At 40.9% G+C, this 18,065-nt stretch overlaps 2 protein-coding genes across 8 annotated transcripts in view; one reads left to right on the top strand and one right to left on the bottom strand.

The window, feature by feature from the left end:
- The window catches only part of dlg4b (discs, large homolog 4b (Drosophila)), a 131,014-nt gene extending 119,277 nt beyond the window's left edge, over nucleotides 1-11,737 (bottom strand). For 3 of the 6 annotated variants that reach the window (XM_064329046.1, XM_064329042.1, XM_064329039.1), the window contains exons 1-3: nucleotides 8,971-9,092; nucleotides 8,217-8,336; nucleotides 4,850-4,920 (exon numbers count right to left, since the gene is read on the bottom strand). In XM_064329046.1, the coding sequence (XP_064185116.1) occupies nucleotides 4,850-4,920; nucleotides 8,217-8,336; nucleotides 8,971-8,989 (210 nt within the window). In that variant the 5' untranslated portion in view covers nucleotides 8,990-9,092. Of the gene's footprint in view, nucleotides 1-4,849; nucleotides 4,921-5,813; nucleotides 5,905-8,216; nucleotides 8,337-8,970; nucleotides 9,093-10,595; nucleotides 10,737-11,165 lie in introns of those variants that run through there. The other 3 variants (XM_064329041.1, XM_064329040.1, XM_064329043.1) reach the window with 3 other exon arrangements.
- Nucleotides 10,601-14,719, top strand: LOC135251515 (serum amyloid P-component-like). Of its 2 annotated transcripts, none has more exons than XM_064329053.1 (3): nucleotides 10,601-10,734; nucleotides 12,595-12,959; nucleotides 13,871-14,719. In XM_064329053.1, exons 1-3 carry the CDS (start codon nucleotides 10,632-10,634, stop codon nucleotides 14,228-14,230), a joined length of 828 nt encoding a protein of 275 aa, XP_064185123.1. In that variant the 5' UTR covers nucleotides 10,601-10,631; the 3' UTR covers nucleotides 14,231-14,719. The 2 variants fall into 2 exon arrangements, with proteins under 2 accessions (XP_064185123.1, XP_064185124.1); XM_064329054.1 differs by lacking the exon at nucleotides 10,601-10,734 and adding an exon at nucleotides 11,909-12,125.
- Nucleotides 14,720-18,065: the final 3,346 nt, after the last annotated feature.

The following is an 18,065-nucleotide window of genomic DNA, read 5'->3' on the forward strand; positions in this document are numbered from 1 at the left end:
GAGCCTATTTTAATGATATAACTATAGTAATGCTTTTCATAAAGAAGGTGACAGGTTTAAAAGGCCAGAGGAGCAGAGAAGGTTTATGAGGAGAAGGTGTACATGGGGAAAAAGGTTGCCGGTGATTCACTGAGATTAAATGAATGTATGTCGAGGTAGAGGAATGGCTAGAACAAGGAACACTTTTCTGTCAGGCACTCTGCCTTTAAGAACGTGGGCTGTACTACAGAGTGGGTTTTGTCGGGGGTGTGAGTGAATGCATGTTGCATCATCAGCAGCATGAGTACATGGTGAGTGTGCCTCCCCCCCCTCCAGATCCCCCCGACTAAGACGCAATGGTGCAGCACTAAAGCAATTCTAAAATGGTAAACGCACACTAATTCCCCAAGCAGAATTTACTCCCATAGCAAAAGGCACACACACACATGAATTTAGTCATCAACACTTTGCTGACATGTTGACACCAAAATGCCATTACTTAACTAGAACCAAACACATCTGAGCTTCTGTATCAAATGTAACTCAATGCATGCCACAGCATAGCCTAGCTGTCTATTCTCTTTATGTTTTATGGTACATCATGGAAAAAACCACCATGCCACCTGCATCAAAAACACACACACACACACACATTCTTTCTTATAATCCCACAGATACGCATACTTGCACCTAAAATCCAATCACATTCAAACACACAGTAGCATAGCCAAGGGCACTTGAAACCCATCCATTCAGATAGAAACAGAAGCATACAAAATCACAAAAATCCAGGGACACCCAAGTCAAATCACATTAACACATTTCAGAACACTTCTTGGCTAGAATGCTTACAATTCTCAAAGGTTCCGGATTTTATGTTCAACTATTTTTTACACCAAGAGGTGAGAAGTGGGTTTAAAAATTTAAAAAACTCACACAAAGACACACATTGCATATATTCATCGTTACATTTGTATTAATATATGAATATCAAAACTCTCTCTCTCACACCCACACACACATACATACACAAGCAAACACACACACAGACATACATACACACACTTACACACAATTCACGGCACAAGCATTGTAAGTAACAGGCATTCTGTTCCTTTTCTTGCTGGGTCCCAACACAAAATCAGCTCCAGTCACATACTTAATATTTAAAATTACAGCAAGACAAAGTGAAAGCAAGAGAGGGACAGAGAGAGAGAGAGAAGAGATACAACTACATTAAATTAATTGTGATTAATTATTTACACACATGCTTAACTATATGCACAAACTGGATTCAAGTTGGACAAACGAACACGTAGACAAGGATGCACACGTGCAAACACACACACACACACACACACAAATGCACCTAACACAAACACATATTCATCAGACACTCTAAAGCACGCAACCTAAAGATCATGCAAACACACGCCCCTTTTCTACCTCAGCACTACAAGCCGATAAAGAACAGAATGTGGATCTCTGTTGCCCTCTAGTGGACTGAATCACACAAAAATATAAACACGCACAGAAATATGTCAACGAGCCACAAATACAGTACAATAGTACAGTAGACTGGTATGGAGCCCTGGTATGCCAAGTAGAAATAGGCACATTTATTCTGTGTAAAAATTAGTATATGCACATCCAACAGTTGTGTCCAGGTTCCAGGCAAAAGAATAGGACAATCAAAAACTAAAGGATACTCACACACCAGCAAATATTCTCTTGTGGTTTATTCAAAGTGCAACATTTCAACCAAAGGTATGCCTGTCAAAGACCTCTTGGGACAAAAGGTTGCATTTTGAATAAACCACACAAGAACATTTGCTGGTGTGCGAGTATCCTTTATATTTTCAATGTTTGTACCACCATTTAAAGCTTACCCATAACTGCATAACATGGCCATGTTCACACATTGATCAAACACAAACCCAAGCATTGCACTGATTGATCCATAGCCTCTCCAAAACAAGAATACAAAAATTGAACTCAGAAGTATTCCTTCATTAACTGTTAGGTTGCAGTGAGGGTGGCAAGTGCAACCAATTACATGTAAATTGCACTATATTTAATTTCATTGTTTATATTTTTAATAAGCAGTTTCTCCTTTTTGGGAGTTTTTTGACTATTTTTGAGTGATTTTGGGAATGTTATTATTCTGTGACCTGCCAAAATAACAGTAGCAAATAACACAAGCAAAACGGAACTTCTCCATATTCCTTCTCTTACCTCTCCCACTTCTCATCTGCCCATTTCTTTAGGAGTCACTCCCCTACACCCTTCGCAGAGTGCCCGAAATCTTGGAGTTGTGCTGGACAACAGGCTGGCACTCTCTGAGAATATCGCGGCAACCACCCGGTCGTGCAGGTTCATCCTGTACAATATCCGCAGAATAAGACCACTCCTCACCAATTATTCCACACAGCTCCTGGTCCAGGCCATGATACTGTCACGTCTGGACTACTGCAACTCCCTCCTGGCTGGCCTCCCAGCATCAGCCACCAGACCCCTTCAGCTCATCCAGAATGCAGCAGCACGTCTGGTTTACAACCTCCCTCGTGACTCCCACGTCACTCCCCTCCTCATCTCCCTCCACTGGCTACCAGTGCAAGCTCGCATCCGGTTTAAGACACTGGTGCTTGCTTTCCAAGCAGTCAAGGGGTCAGCTCCTGGTTATCTGCAGAAGATGATCAGACCCTACAAGCCGGCCAGATCGCTCCGATCGGCTACTACAGGGCGGCTGATTCCTCCCCCTACACGAGCAGCAACAAGGTCTCGACTCTTTGCAGTTCTGGCCCCACGATGGTGGAACGATCTTCCAGTGGAGGTCAGAACAGCAGAGTGTCTGAGCACCTTCAAACGGAAACTCAAGACGCACCTCTTCTCTGTATACCTCTCTCCTCTTCCCTAAACCCTCTCCCATAACTATTTAAAAAAAAAAAAAAAAAAAAAAATTGTTGGTTCAGACTAGTGTCTCCTTACTGTATGCTACTATAGTAAAGGCTTTTTATCTACATTTTATTCAATGGACTTAAGTGGACTTGATTCTGAGTTTGGTTACACTGTTGTAAGTCGCTCTGGATAAGAGCGTCAGCCAAATGCCTATAATGTAATGTAATGTAATGTAACAGCAAGTTCACTGAACCTTCGGATATCAAAGAGATGAGGTACCCGCTCCAACCAGCAGGAGGAGCTGTACTGCGTTAAACAAAAGAGCTTAATGCCAGCATTAGTGGGCTCACGGAAGACAGAGCGGATTTGCGAGCAGGAGAGAGTCCCGCGGGAGGCTGACGCTCAGGGAAACAGGAGCATTACTGGCGCAGTGGGGGTGGCTCTTTCCCTGTCCCCTCGCCGTCCCGCTGCCTCGCTGTGTGTCGCAACAACTCCAGGAACGCCGGTCGCAGCGATGGCCCAAGACCGGTTTTCGTTAACAAACCGAAAGCGCGCGTGCGGCTTTCACCCGATTATCACAAAACGCCCCCACAACGTTGTCGTCGCCATCACCATCGCAGAAAAAGACGATACAAGGCACTGCTGATAATATCGATAAGCTACTCGAATGACCCGCCGCTCCTCCAGGAGACACACTGAGCCTGCGTCTACATGTGGACTGCGCCAGACAATAATGCTCAGAGGACCTTTGTTTTGTCTAATGATGAAACATCAATTAGCGTCTCAGATTTCAACCGCCGATTTCGCTCTACTGTCCTTTTAAAGAAGAAATGTATCCCGAAGCCCAACAAGTCACAGCTATATAACACACAATTACACAAACAATGAACAAGAACATAAGATAAAAATGCCTGCATAAAAGGTGTAGTGATATGTGGACAAATACATGTGCAATCAATGTGTTCCACTTTTCTTTTTCTGTCTGAGCCAGCATTCAGTACACAGCATGCAATGTGCTTCCATGAATTTTACAAGACCTGAAGGGCAAGACAATATGGAACTTTGCCAATGACACACATGGCAATGCTACAAAAATCAGTGGTCCTTAGGATTTCTTGCTGTTTTTCAGCCCTTACAGAAAACATATGTTCAAATATAATGCAACACATTTCAATATGAATAAATGCACATCACAATACATGATGTATATACCAGAATACAAATACTTTTCTTTCATATTCCAAATTGAGCAAAATGGAGATTTTGAATGTTTAAGACAAACATACTCATCAAGATGGGACTTCCACAAAGAATATGTGAAAGTATGAGTGATACTTCACATGGATTAGATTAACATTTGACCGTTGAAAATCAAATGACCTTGTATCGAGCATTTCACATTTGTCCATTTCCTGATAAAACAGTACTTTGTGAGGGAGTTCAGCCACAGGTTATCAGCAAAAGGCAGACGCAGTGTGGTATACAGACCCCCAGCATACAGCTCAACCAACTCAGACACACAGAGCACTAAGTATTCCTCCAGCTTGAATCCCCGAGGGCATGGAATGCCTTTCAGCATCACCAAGTAAACTGCATGAAGCCCTTGCCCATCAGTGGCAATAAACACACCTGTATTCACACTTTAAAAGACAAACATTGCTGCATTTATTTATTTATTTTTTTGGTAAATGGACTGCATTTATATAGCGCTTTTATCCAAAGCGCTTTACAATTGATGCCTCTCATTCGCCAGAGCAGTTGGGGGTTAGGGGTTAGGTGTCTTGCTCAAGGACACTTCGACATGCCCAGGGCGGGGTTTGAACCGGCAACCCTCCGACTGCCAGACAATCGGTCTTACCTCCTGAGCTATGTCGCCCGACATTTTTTACACAGAGTCCACCTCAAAAGGTGGGTTTTCATTTGAGAGGAAGATGAGAGCTTCCCCCAAGCACAAATGAGCTAAAGGTCCTACCAGTACTGGAGTCTGTGGCATCTCTGGCCCCTGGTTTTCAACCACCGTCAGCTCATAGAACTCCTGAATGTCTGCAAACAAAAAAAAGAAAAGATAAGGAGGAATATTATTATGAGCCTATGTACCTGTTTTTCAAAAAAAAAACAAAAAAAACAAGTCCCTTTGACAAGTGTCAGGCAGTGTCCGTGTGCTCACGCTGATAACGCCATACATTTGGACTTGCATGAAAGAACACCACTTAGCCCGGTGGGAGTACACAAAGAGCAGCCGAAGTTACATGCAAAAGCCTTCACGTGACAAAACAAGATAAAGGAGTGCACATTCTAAAGGAATGGCAGAAGGTGGGAATGGTTGTCATTTCCGAATGTGACTTGACAAAAAGGTGCCTTGTTTCAGGCATACACGTTTTAAGCGGGTGCGTGCACTGTGCAGTATTATGAGTCATGTCAAACGATCAACAATTAGCCGTCAAAAATTGGCAGTAATCTCTCATAAGCCTCACTTGGGTGGCATTTGGCACAGTCTTATTTTAAGTGTCAGTTTGACAACGAACTGTCAAAAAAGATACTGAAGCCATTTTTGCTGTGGCAGGTACTGACTGTTTTCATTTAGATGTTGAGCAGTTCCCGGACCGGGTATAATGGGATGGCCAGGAAAAAGGTCAGGTAGCTTGTGGAAAGAGCGCACTCCCCTCGTCCCTCACCCCATCTAGGCTATAACATGCCCTGGACACCCAAGAGCCCCCCCCCCCCGCGCTGTGTTTCCTGTGTTAGATCACCCTAATCCCTTATGATGTCAGCGTGTGACTAATCCCAAACCCAAACCCAAACCCAGATTACTGCTCACTATAAATAGGGGGGGGGGGGTGAGGGACAGAGGAGGGGGGTGGAGGTGTCATGTGCGCTGTAGTAATGTCCGTCTGGGATTCCCTGCTAATGCCTGGACAAAGCTCCAGTAAACCCACCAATAAACCCTGGCCTGGCGTCAAATGAAATATACGAGAGAAAAACTGCATCTGATGATGCACAGGCTTTCGTCATGGGAATGGGAAAAATTATTCATGATTATTATGATCAGATATAATCCCTTCTTTCTGTGTTTAGGTATGCACTCTTTTATGGAAACAATACGATATACTAAATACAGACTGCACTACATATACAGTGAGCTCCATAATGTTTGAGACAAGAATCAATGTTTGATTTGACTCTGTAGTCCACAATTGTATACACATACATACATACATATACTACATGGCCAAAAACACGTGGACACCAATTCTAATTAGTGGGTTCGACCAGTGCTGAAGCAGGTAAAAATAGTCTGTACTCAGTTGCGACACTACCTCTGGAAGCAATGTCAGCACAAGAACTGTTCATCGGGAGATTTATGAAATGGGTTCCCATGGCCGAGTAGCTGCGCACAAGCCTGAGATCATCATGTGCAATGCCAAATGTTAGCTGGAGTGGTCTAAAGCACACTGCCATTGGACTCGACAGCACAGGAAACGCGCTGTCTTGCTGAAAGATGAAGCACTGTCCAATGGAGGCATTCGCTTGAACTTGAACGGATAAGATGCTTCTGTACATTTCATAATTCATTCTGCCATTTCATAATTCAGTTGTCTTTAATGGAGCCAGTACCTGTGGCAGCCATACATGGCCAAACCATAACACCCCCACCGCCATGTTTCACAGATAAGGGCAGGTGCTCTGAATCTTGGGCCTCCACACTTGGCTCTTGTCATCACTCTGATACAATTCAATCTGGATCACAACTGTCCACAAGATCTTTTCCAGAACTCTGCAGGCTCTGTTAAGAACTTAGCAAATGGTAACCTGGCCATCCTGTTTTAGCAGCTGACTAGTGACTTGCATCTTCCAGTGTAGCCTCTGCAGTTTTGAATGTGAAGTCACCAGTGGATAGTAGTCAATGACAGACCCACGTCTGCCTCCTGAAGAGTCAGCAAGTATTTACACAGTGACACATTTTTTGTAGTTTTGGCTCTGTACTTCACAACATTGTATTTGAAACAATAAATATGAGGTTAAAGTTTAGACTGTCAGCTTTAGTTTGAGGGTATTTACAACCATATAGGGTAATCCATGTAGGAATTACAGCCCTTTGTATACACAGTTCCTCCATTTTATGGGAGTAAATGTAATTGGAGAAAATAAAATTCTGAAATGAAGTCATCATATTTAGACTTAGTGGAAAATCCTTTGCATTCAATGACTGCCTAAAGTCTTTAACCCCTAGACATCACCAGATGCTGGGTATCCTCCCTGGTGATGCTTATAAACCTGTACTGCTGCCATCTTCATTTCCTTTTTGCCTCTGCAGCATTTTTTGTTACTCTATATATGGGTGAATAAACTCCATATTACTACAGTAATCTACAGTAATAATATCAGCAAGTTCCTGGTTGAAAAAATGAATAAATTCCTGCCAACAAAGAGGTGATTTGAACAGGTGTTGTAATGTTTTTGTGAAAACAATAGGTATGATACATGAAGGGAAGTTGGCATTTCATTAAGCTGAAGAGGAAGTCATTGTCAGTCAAGTCTTCGTTTCCCCACACAAAGACACCTGGGCCACATGCAGACTGCGGGGGATTTTTTTGTCTTTGTTACCGAGGGAAAGAATGACAGTGAGCAGCCTGTCGAGCGGAGCCACGCCCAGCCCTCTGCGTGTCATACCAGCCCCTCTCCCTGGCCAGTGACACTACTGACACACAGCCCCCACGCCAAACAGCTGGCCCACTGGCCCAGCCGAAGACACTTTATCTATATTGAGAGGACAGTGCACAAGCCTCTGGGCTTGAATCAAATGCAGTATCCTGCTGAGTCTGAGCCTGAGAAACGTGAGGGAAAACATATCTGAGTCTCCTCTACTGCATTGTATATGAAGGTCTAGCCCAGGGTGACTTCAATCCAGCTGATTCTCCAGCTCTCAAGAAGCCAGTGCATTTCTCAGAACACATAAGGAAAGCTAAATTTGTTCAGACAAGACACTGGGTTTCAATAATTCAACTAATTATGTTCAAAAATAAGTTGCACTTAACACCTGATTAGGTGTAACTATTTATCTTTTTTCAGAGCCAGGGGTTCTTTACTGTAGTTTGTTTAATGTAATTTGATGTTTATTAGGTTAGTTTTCTTCTAACCTAAGTTTCCTAAAATGTATTGAAGGGTGTTCCGGAAGTGAATAATGGGAGGCAGGTGAAGCTACAAAAACTGGTAAATGGGTGGAGGCAGTCAGGACTCTGGAGTACATAACTGAAGTTTAGCTATTCAAACTAATACTGCACTAATACACCCTAGCTCCACCTCACTGAGCAGTTCTTGTGGAGGGGCAGCATTCTCACCCAGGAGGGCCTGGAACAGGTCACTTTGAAAGATGTGCAGTAACTTCTCGGCTCGGACCCTAAACCCCTCGTCTGCTGCAGATTGGCAGGCCTCCATGGCCTGCAGAGCCTTCTCTGTGTCTGCAAGAGAAACCAGCAAACAGACAAAGACGTAATACTCAATCAGAGCACAGACAGATGCAAAGGTATGGCCAGACACACACACACACACACACACGTGCATGCATAGACACACAAAGGCACAAAGGAACACTGATTCCTGTAGCATATGCTTGGCTGTGACATTAAATAAGCATTCCACCATTTTGTTGTACAATTATGCCATATGTATGTATGCCTTCATTCATTAAAACATTTAAATATATTTACAAACATTTACTTTCCAAACTTCATCCAGGGCCCCTATCAATGTCCATCATTTTCAAATCTCATCATACAGGCATTGCATTTATGTGACTCATCATACAGGTTCAGCTCAAGTAATGGTCCCATTGTGCAACAGCAGCGTCCCACCTGATATTTTAAATAAGTTCTGCATGTGTATGGCATGCTGCAACAACCAGTAATTCTACCTTTAAATCTAGTCAGTTGTGAGTGCAACGAAATTCCATTACAATCGCCCCATTCACAAACGTAGCAATACATTAAAGAACATGATCATGAAGCTCCAAAACGCAACACGTGTTGACTATTTACTTTTGCAAAAATATATTTACTCTGACATTCCATGAAAATAGTCAAAATAAATGCTCACCTTCTCGTTTTAGAGGCATGTCTGTCAATTTATCTTTATCTTTTCTACTTTCTCTCGTCTCCCAGCTGATCCGCTCGAGACAACGCTTAAACCTATTTAGGGATTGTATGACGATGTGAATGGGATTGTGGGAAATGCAGTTTCATGTCAACTGCTAAATTACATCCTTTGATTGCGAATGGTATGTATTTATCCTCGTAATTCCGAAGATTCGAGTTGTGGAATTGAATGGTAGATAAGGCAAACAAATAAGTCAAAGAAAAGTTCAATTCAGTGCTTAAGTTTTTTTTTTTTTCCCCCAAAAGCAAATGTTTAAAAACAATTATTAAAGATAACATATTAACATTTAATTTTAGTACTGTTAAGTCCATGGATGTCTCAATCAATGTCTGGACTATTATCTGTGTTTAAAAATTTAAATGGTTTTGGGCTATACAACACTCTTCATTCAGATTTATTTAAACACCATGTTCAATATTTTGAAACATTACCATGTTACTGATTCTCTGGAAGTGTGTCTGCCAAACACGAATGAATTAATTAATGAAATAAAGAATTAATTAATTGGGGAATTGCTATCAGAAACAACAGCAGCAACCTGCTTCATGAGAACATAAGGGGGAGAGGAGCTGTATTTAAGTTAGTTAGTGTGTATGTTTTAAGATGGCAGAAAAACACCACCTGTGTGTATAGCTGCAAAGGCATTTGTCCCCTATGATCCCATAGAATACCCTCAACTGCTGGTTGCCAGTTCCTTTTCCTAAGAGTGGCATAGAACGTTTCCTTCGTGCAAGCCTATCCTTGCTGCTTAACCACAGGGACTGTTCACAGTAGCCTTGTTCAGACCCGTAAAATGGCCTTAATACAGTACTTCCCAGCCACAGACAAAAGACTGTCTGTTCAGTGCCCTCAGTAAGGACTTTTTTTTTTTTTTTCCCAAGTCAGTGTTCTAGAACTCCAGTGAGTTCAATTACCAGTAGTGATAGTTACATCAGCATTAGAGTGTTCAGTTAAGATAATTAAAATAACATTTTTGTGATCTTACACCTTAAAGGGTTAACAGAAGAGGTTCACAATGAGTATCAAATCTCATTCAGGTATTAATTCTAAATTTGAGAATGTTCGTATACAAGATCTATGAGGTGTAATTGAGCATATATAGTATATTTAGGAGGAATTCTGGTAACTTTGGACGAAATGATTGAGATGTGTAGAATGCTGGGGTATTTATCAGGCTGTCAATTGGAGGAATGACTTTTAAACAGGTCAACTTGATAGTGTGTATGCCTATAGGATGAGATTGCATAGGGTGGAATAATCTATTTTGTCATTATTTGATGGCTGAGAAACAAATAATGGAAATAATTCAATAAATAAATAAGATACACAATGTGAACATGACCTGGCTTCAACTAGTGTGGACTAAGTACAGTAGGCTGCTTTCGATTCGTTGTCTGCAACCGTTAGAAGATCCTATTTCTGATGTCGATGCGAACCACGTAGATAGATATGATACACAGAAGTGAAACTTTAAACATCCCCATTTCGGGTTAAGCGCAGCACATCAAAAGACGGAGTCACATAGCTTAACATTCTAGTCAGTCTGAGTGCATTCCAAGTATTACCATATTCTTCGTTTGTATCTCATCGTTGGACGACCGATGGCTTCGCTGCTTTTCATCTCGGTGTTATGTGCAATGTTTCTGGAGCAGTATGCGTCCGAAAATCCTCCCAACGCGCCGATGAACCACAGTGCTGCGGCCGGTAACTTTTCCTTTTAAACACGGAAGCGTTGAAAAAATGAATTACTTACAAATATGTGGTAGGACCTATATATAGCCATTATTACATTGGCCTATGTTGGTTATAATGTTGTCTACGTTTGAAAAAGTTCTAAACTTTTTTTAACTGTTATTTTACGCATTTTACACTTCACTGTTGATTAAATGCTTAAGCTATTATAAAGCTCACACAGCCTATGAAAAATGTTCAGGATCATTTCGCCCGCAAATAAGTCGCGGAACTGCAGTTCAGACAGAGGTGAAAGAAAAAGGAGCCCTGCTTCATTTAAATTATTTAATTACACTCTATATGGAGCTCATTTAGTGTCAAAACCAAACAAACAATCTGACCGTGTTTTACAAATGCCCTGCGATTCGCAAACAAACACACTGAGTCAATTGCAGAGTGCTTACCTGGAGTTTAAACTTGGAGAACTGCACGTCAACTGGAACAGCTAATCGTTATTTCACAGCTTTGAATAGCTGCATCAATTTTTAACAATGTTTAACTCCAGCTAAGCGCACTACAATTGACCTATTCTCTTTTGCAAATACAAAAACACGAGTATGAAGCACGCACAATTGGGCAATTGTAGTGTGCTCAGCTAGACCACAGAATACCTGTGCAAGTGGAACACCTATCCAAATTTGTGAAATAATGATAAGTTGTTCCAGTTGTAAAGCAGTTATGTGGTCTAGAAGTTTAAACTCCTCGCACTGCAGTTTACCCAATTTGTTTTGCAAATGCAAAGTGTGCTTATCAAATCACGCTTTACAAACAAATTCAACATGATTTACAAATACAAAACAATGGTAGGGAGAAATAAAATATGATTTTCAAATGTACATTTTGCAAAAAAAAACTGATTCTACAAACTGAAAACAAGTTTTAAACGCAACCGGTTCTACAAACGCAAAACCAGTTTTTTTAGCGAAGACATTGAGCACTGGAAGCATGTCTACGTGACTGTTGACACCATTTTTCCGCCTCCTAGATTTGTTGAAGATTTTTTCACAAATGCCCGAAGCAATTTATCAATTCGCCATCCACAACAGTAGGTGGTGCTATGAGTCCACATTAAAGACCACTTTAGTCGTCCACTAGCTGCGCGTGACTTTATCCGGTGAACGGAGAATAGTAAAATGTGCGGCTAGCTGCTGAGCTTGTGTCTTTATCACTCCGGTCACTAGCATAGTGTTGGACATGTTAACGGAACTGCATAAGTTATGTACAACCCCATAGTCTAACGTTTATGTAGTTATTGCAAGCTGAATCATGCCGCAAAATACGTTTGTTAACCATGCTTTGCTAACATTGTTATTTTGTTCGTGAAGCGTGATGCATTAGGAAACTGTTTTTAATTTGTTTGATGGGTAGGGTTTTGTTTTTGCAAAAGAAATAGTGTTTGATAGGCTAATCGTGTTTTGTATTTGCAAAACACAATGTGTTTGTTTGTAAAACGTGTTCTGTTAGCATGAATAGCATGTTCTGTATGAACACTAAATTAGACCTTGGCTTTCTCGTGCTGAAAGCCATCTGGATTAAGTGCTTGCATTGTTTATATAGTTTTTTTTTTTTTTTTGCTGGATCCACTTACTGTCGGTATATTTTTGAAATCGTTTATTTTCATTTAATTCTATTGTTTATTTATTTGTGTTTTTCGTAGTTAAGGTCCAACAGAAAAATGGAAGATCAAAATTCCACCATAAATGAAAATATGTGAACTACGTTAAGCCAATTTTGCTCCAAGTTGTCAAAACACAACACTCTCAGCATGTGGAACCTGCATTCTCCGCCTGAGTCCGCATCTGATGTTTGACTGGTGTCCCCTCCCTCCCACAGATCTGAAGGGCCAGATGTTCAGTGTGAACAGGGGGGGCTGGGTTAACCTGTACTCGGGTGTTGTTGCCTCTCTGCCTTCCTTCACGGTGTGCCTGCGCCACATGTCTGAGCAGCAGGAAGGCCAGACCTTCTTCAGTCTCAGTTTGGGCAGCATCAGCGTGGCCTCCTTGTCACTCAACGGCAGTGGTGGAAATCTAATGTTGACTGTTGGGGGGTACTTTGAAACCTTCCAGAGATTCTTCCCTGTCAGCCCTGTGAATATTCCCTGGACCGGGCTGTGTTCCACATGGATGTCCAGCAGCGGGATGGCCCAGCTTTGGTGGAAGGGGATGGCCAGTGTCAGGAAAGGGATTTGGAGAAATCAGGTGAGGAGGTAGTGTTGATGACCAGGTGGAACTGGTTCCGGGGTCATTCAGTCGCCTGTGGCAGGTTCAGTGTTGAAAGCTCCTAGTTGTTCAATGCGCTGCAGAGAGAACACATGCACAGCGCAGAATCTCTGTTATTTTCTCTTCCTCATTGCTGGCTCAGGTGCTAGAGAAGTAAACCCAGTCCACAAGTGACTACACACATATGCGCACCCAGCAAGCTGAACATAGCTGAGTAGACTAGAAAGTCTTTTTTACTTTCTTACTTGGTTCTGAGGGGAAGGAGGGTCTTAGACATACTGGGGCTATACAGAAGATCTGTGTCAAATGTACACCTTTCCCCTGCTTTTTGGAAAATAAATAGCATCGATCACCAAAAACAGCATAGAATATGGTTATGTCATTGTGCTGTTAGACCACTTTGTCAGTTGCATTAATTGGGCTTTTTGAAATCTGATATTAGTAGCCCATTGGAGAAATGTAAAATTTAGTGGTGATTGCATTTAGAAATGGCATTGTCTTGGCTTGTACAGCATTCCTAATTTGCTAGAGATACATACACAAAAAGAAAAATGTTGTCCAAAGCAAGACAAAGGAAAACATTTCAATATCTGGCTATCGTCAGTGCCATAAAAGGCCACAAATACCTGGATGAGGAAAAGTTTCTTGCAGCACACAAACAGCATTTTTTTATTGTACAGTATTCCTAAATGCAACTTTTTAGCTATAGGGCCATCACAGATCAAGCCAAAAAGTCACTTGGTATTTTCAAAAAATGATATTCAATGTACTGCTCGGGTAACGTGTATGAATGTTTTGACAGTGTTACAGCAATGTTCCCATGCCTTTCCAAAATCACAATAACACTGTGAAATGACTGTGACTTTACTTGGGTTGTCTGTGCATTGCAGGTTTTCACAGGGCAGCCTGTCCTGACAATATACGGATTAGTTGGCCAGGTGACAGATGTGCATGTATGGAACTACGTACTTTCCCCCGCTACCATTGCCAGCTATTCTAAGGGGTCTGCCGTGGCAGAGGGCACGGTGCTGAGCTGGCGAAAGGCGCAGTATAACTCTGGTGGGTATGTGATCCTGGAGCCGATGCAATTCTCTGCAGGACTGCCCTGCTGTGCATTGCCAGTAAGCCCTGGGAAAGGTGCCGAGCTAGGGAAAGCCAACCAACGAGTGGTAAAGAAAATACAGCATGAGAACAGCAAGAGGAGGAAAGTGGTGATGGGGAAGGGCACAGAGGGGCCAACGGTACTGTGAAGTACCGGCTTACTTCTTTAGAAACATGTGTGAACACTCCGTTCATGATCATTTTGCTAAGCTTACTCATAAAAACATAGCTAAACGTCAATCAGTGCTTTTCATAACGGTCTGTTTGAGCTTTGTTCTAATTAGAAAAATTGTTTTTTCTTCAGATAAATAAGATACTGTTGGCTGAAGATTTGAGAAATGTACATTTTATTTCCTGGTTGATGGAACTGTTAGATAATGAGCAATTTAAGTCTCTCTGGACACAATAATAAAGACCCCATAGAGATTCAGTACCTTTTGGGTCTTGTTTGGGGTCATACACCTTACTTCTAAGTATTTTATCTCTGTCATTTACTAATACGCTTTTTACGCCTTTTGCAAAATCATAACAGTATTTTTATTGATTGTCACATCACAAATCATGACCCTTATATATCCTTATGCAATCACTGGTTATATAGGTGTCTTGTTCAAATAAAAATTGGGGTGGTTACCCTATACCATGTGTACAGTTTGTTGATTGAACTGCATTATAGAAATCTCAGTTTTATTAATATTCTAACTGGTATACTAATTCTCCACAACACAGATATGCACACATGTTTAATGCACGGGGGAAAAACTTTAAAATGAAAAGTATTTAGACCCTAATGGAAGCAGTTTAATTTAGAATTGTCCTGCTGTATGTATGTATGTATGTATGTATGTAAGTAAGCAAAAACATAGTAGTCTCTTCCTATCCTTTCCCATCCTTACTGTATGTCAGCTACACTACCTGAAGGGTCTGAGTGCCACCAAGATGCCCTGGGCTGAACTCTGGGATATGAACCCAATTTTCTGTTTCAACGAGACTGATGGAGTAAATTTGTATTTATTCAAATGTCTTCACCCTCCTTGTAAAGTAGTCTTTAAAGACTAAAGACAAATACATGCATATGGAAAAGGAGTGTTCAAATTCTAGGAAGAAATTCTAAATGAACTGCAAAAACTATTTGTTGTTTTCTGGATCTTAGTTTGATTTCTCTCAAGTTATTATGCACAAGCATATGGTTTGACAATCAACCAAAAATTAGGTGCTGTCTCTTTACAGTATGATTGGGCTTCTTGGGGTTAAAGGTGTTGAGTGTCTTGACAACAAAGAAAGGTTTAATTTGAACATAGAAACCAAAAGACATTGAGATCTACAGCACTACAAATCCATGGCTACCTTCCAAGCCATACCACTCATAGTGCAAGACCAAAAATTGCACATGTACTAATCTGATCTAGTCACCTAGGGTGGGATATGACACAGAAGCTAAAAGAATAGCAAACAGGCCAACAACCCATTTATTCACTTTTCTACAGATTCTAACTAAAACCTAGAATAAATTGCAGGTTACCCCATCCTTGTCTCTTTGTGTTGGTTACTGTGACACTCCACAGTAATGTAAAATCCCACAATTCCTCTTCAAAGGGGAACATATTAGTTTATCCATTTTGCTGAGGACCTCCCCGGGACTTCATCTTGGAGCCCATTTTTGGAAATAAATAATAGTGTTCATTCCTGAAGGTCTATTAGTTCTTTACGAACTGTATGAAGTAACAATATAATTACGGTATCATGTTGGTTCAATGACTATGGATCAGGTCATCACTATTTTGTTTTTGTTTTTTGTTTTTTGTTTTTTTACAAGCACAGGCAATGCTGGTTCTGATGGTTATCCCCCAGATATTATTCAGAAGCCCTTTTCACTTGACTCCCATACACTGTTCTAGAACTGCTCCCCCAGGTCACCTGTTAAAATACCCCATCTACCACAACCATACACATTGACAACCATACACATTTACATCCAAAAAATATCCCAACATTTAGGGATATACTACTGGGAAGAAATTGCAGCAACCAACCAGAACTTGGAACCCCTCCCCACATGCAGGCAATTTGCACTAAGGTTTTGAATTCTATTTTGGCAGGGCTGGTGTTTTCATTATGGTGGCAGTCTAATAAGACACTACAGAAAAATAAACATTAAATTTATCACTGCATTTTCATTCACACTTTGGCATACATGGCCAAAAAATAATTTAAAACACGTTTTTTTCACATTACACTGGCAATTGCTTGTTTCAGTATGCATTAATATTAAATGTAAAAACAATTCATATTTAATTTATTTAACTGTGATTGTACACTAGCTTGCATAATAAAGTAGCCCACCAAACTCAAGATAGAAAATGTAGGCACGAATTGCAAGTAGACATGCTGACAAATGGCTAAATTCTCATATGATTATTTCAAGAGTGAACACTTTTGTTCATATTTACAATTCAATGTAGCCTGCTTACTAATTCACACACTGTCATGTACAGCACATTGAATTATATGCATGCGGTACATTAAAATTTAACTAAAAATATACAATTACTATCGTAGTACAATCCCAGAGGAAACGGAATTCTATTAAACAGACACCAGGTTAGGTTTTTCAGAAAGGAAGATTGTTTGCTTGATAGAGAGAATACATTTATGCTCCCTAAAGGGGCCTTCTGGATCTCATCCCTTATCTGTCTTGAGCTCCCCATTACAATGAGGACAACAAACTGGCTTATCTGCGGCACTGTTCATTGGCTAAACCTGTATGTATGCATTTACGTAAAATAGTCTGTTTAAGAGTGTATGCTAAATGCCTAAATGTAAATGTAAATGCAAATTCAAACCCACACCTGCATAAGCTGGGGTTTGCCAAGATGTTTTCCTTTGAAATAAGTGTGACTCACTGTTATAAAATTTGTTTCATGAACAGAAAAGTGAGAGAGTCAGTTAATTTACGAAAGATATCTGGATATCTCAATTATCCCATTTCATTAAATACTCCTAGGGCCTGTACTAGATCAAGGTGACTTTTTGCGTGATGTACAATCATGTTATCGCATAAAGTTAAGCTTATCTGTACTACCTGATAACTGTAACAGTTTTTTAAAAACTGTATGCTTATCAACAGTAATAATAATAATTATTATCATCGTCATCATCATCATCATCAATGTTTCCTTCTTTTGTTTGACTTTGCTGCTTGCCACCTCAGACGGTAGAAAGCTTTACTCCCAACTGCCTCAGTTCTCTGCAGCAACCAATTTCTACCACTATGGGGAGCTCTAACGACAGCGCCATCTTGCAAACACTTCCTGATGTCAATGTCGCTGTGTGAGGCATGAGTACCGCCTGGCTCCTCAGCATGCAGTCTTATATATATATAGCACATGTCACTTCATTATATAAATGCTATTAAGTAGACTATGCTATCTCCCTCTTTCGCAACTGTGTCTTTCACCTTTTGGATCCCACTTGTTTATCCAGGGGAGCACGTTAATGAAGTTTGTGGTGGCACTGCAGCAGCCGTGAAAACGCCAAGAGGAATGCTAAGATGAAGTTTCCCTTGCCATAGCTGTACAAATTCCATGTGTCCCTTAAATCTCACCACTACTAGGATTCGTATAAAGAGTTGTGTTTCTGGGTCTGATCCTCTAAAACCGATGAGATCTCGTCATGTAAATCCAGCGCCCCTGAACGTTAGATTAGCTACGTTTTTACTGACACGATACACTCGTATGTCTGCGGGTCTAAGCCGTAGCTATCAGAATATCAGAAATTAATACAGGATATTGACACATTAGCTAGATGGTCCACTTATTTCAGAATATAATATTAATGAGTATACTATTTGTTTCCACACAGTATTTGTTCGTCCAATCGGCAATGTACAATCTGCATTTATAATTTAACTGACAGCTTGATAACTAATAAACGCCTTTGTTTATAATGTAAAGAGCCCGGTCAGGGTGACGTAATTCCGCCTCC

This window comes from Anguilla rostrata, chromosome 3 (genome assembly GCF_018555375.3).
Source record: "Anguilla rostrata isolate EN2019 chromosome 3, ASM1855537v3, whole genome shotgun sequence".
Taxonomy (NCBI): domain Eukaryota; kingdom Metazoa; phylum Chordata; class Actinopteri; order Anguilliformes; family Anguillidae; genus Anguilla; species Anguilla rostrata.

What these genes read in the sequence shown, in the direction of transcription:
- LOC135251515 (XM_064329053.1), top strand. Translation starts at nt 10,632, where the DNA reads ATGGCTTCGCTGCTTTTCATCTCGGTGTTATGTGCAATGTTTCTGGAG. An exon ending in GAACCACAGTGCTGCGGCCG is followed by an intron (nt 10,735 to 12,594) that starts GTAACTTTTCCT and finishes TCCCTCCCACAG; the next exon opens with ATCTGAAGGGCCAGATGTTC. An exon ending in AAGGGATTTGGAGAAATCAG is followed by an intron (nt 12,960 to 13,870) that starts GTGAGGAGGTAG and finishes TGTGCATTGCAG; the next exon opens with GTTTTCACAGGGCAGCCTGT.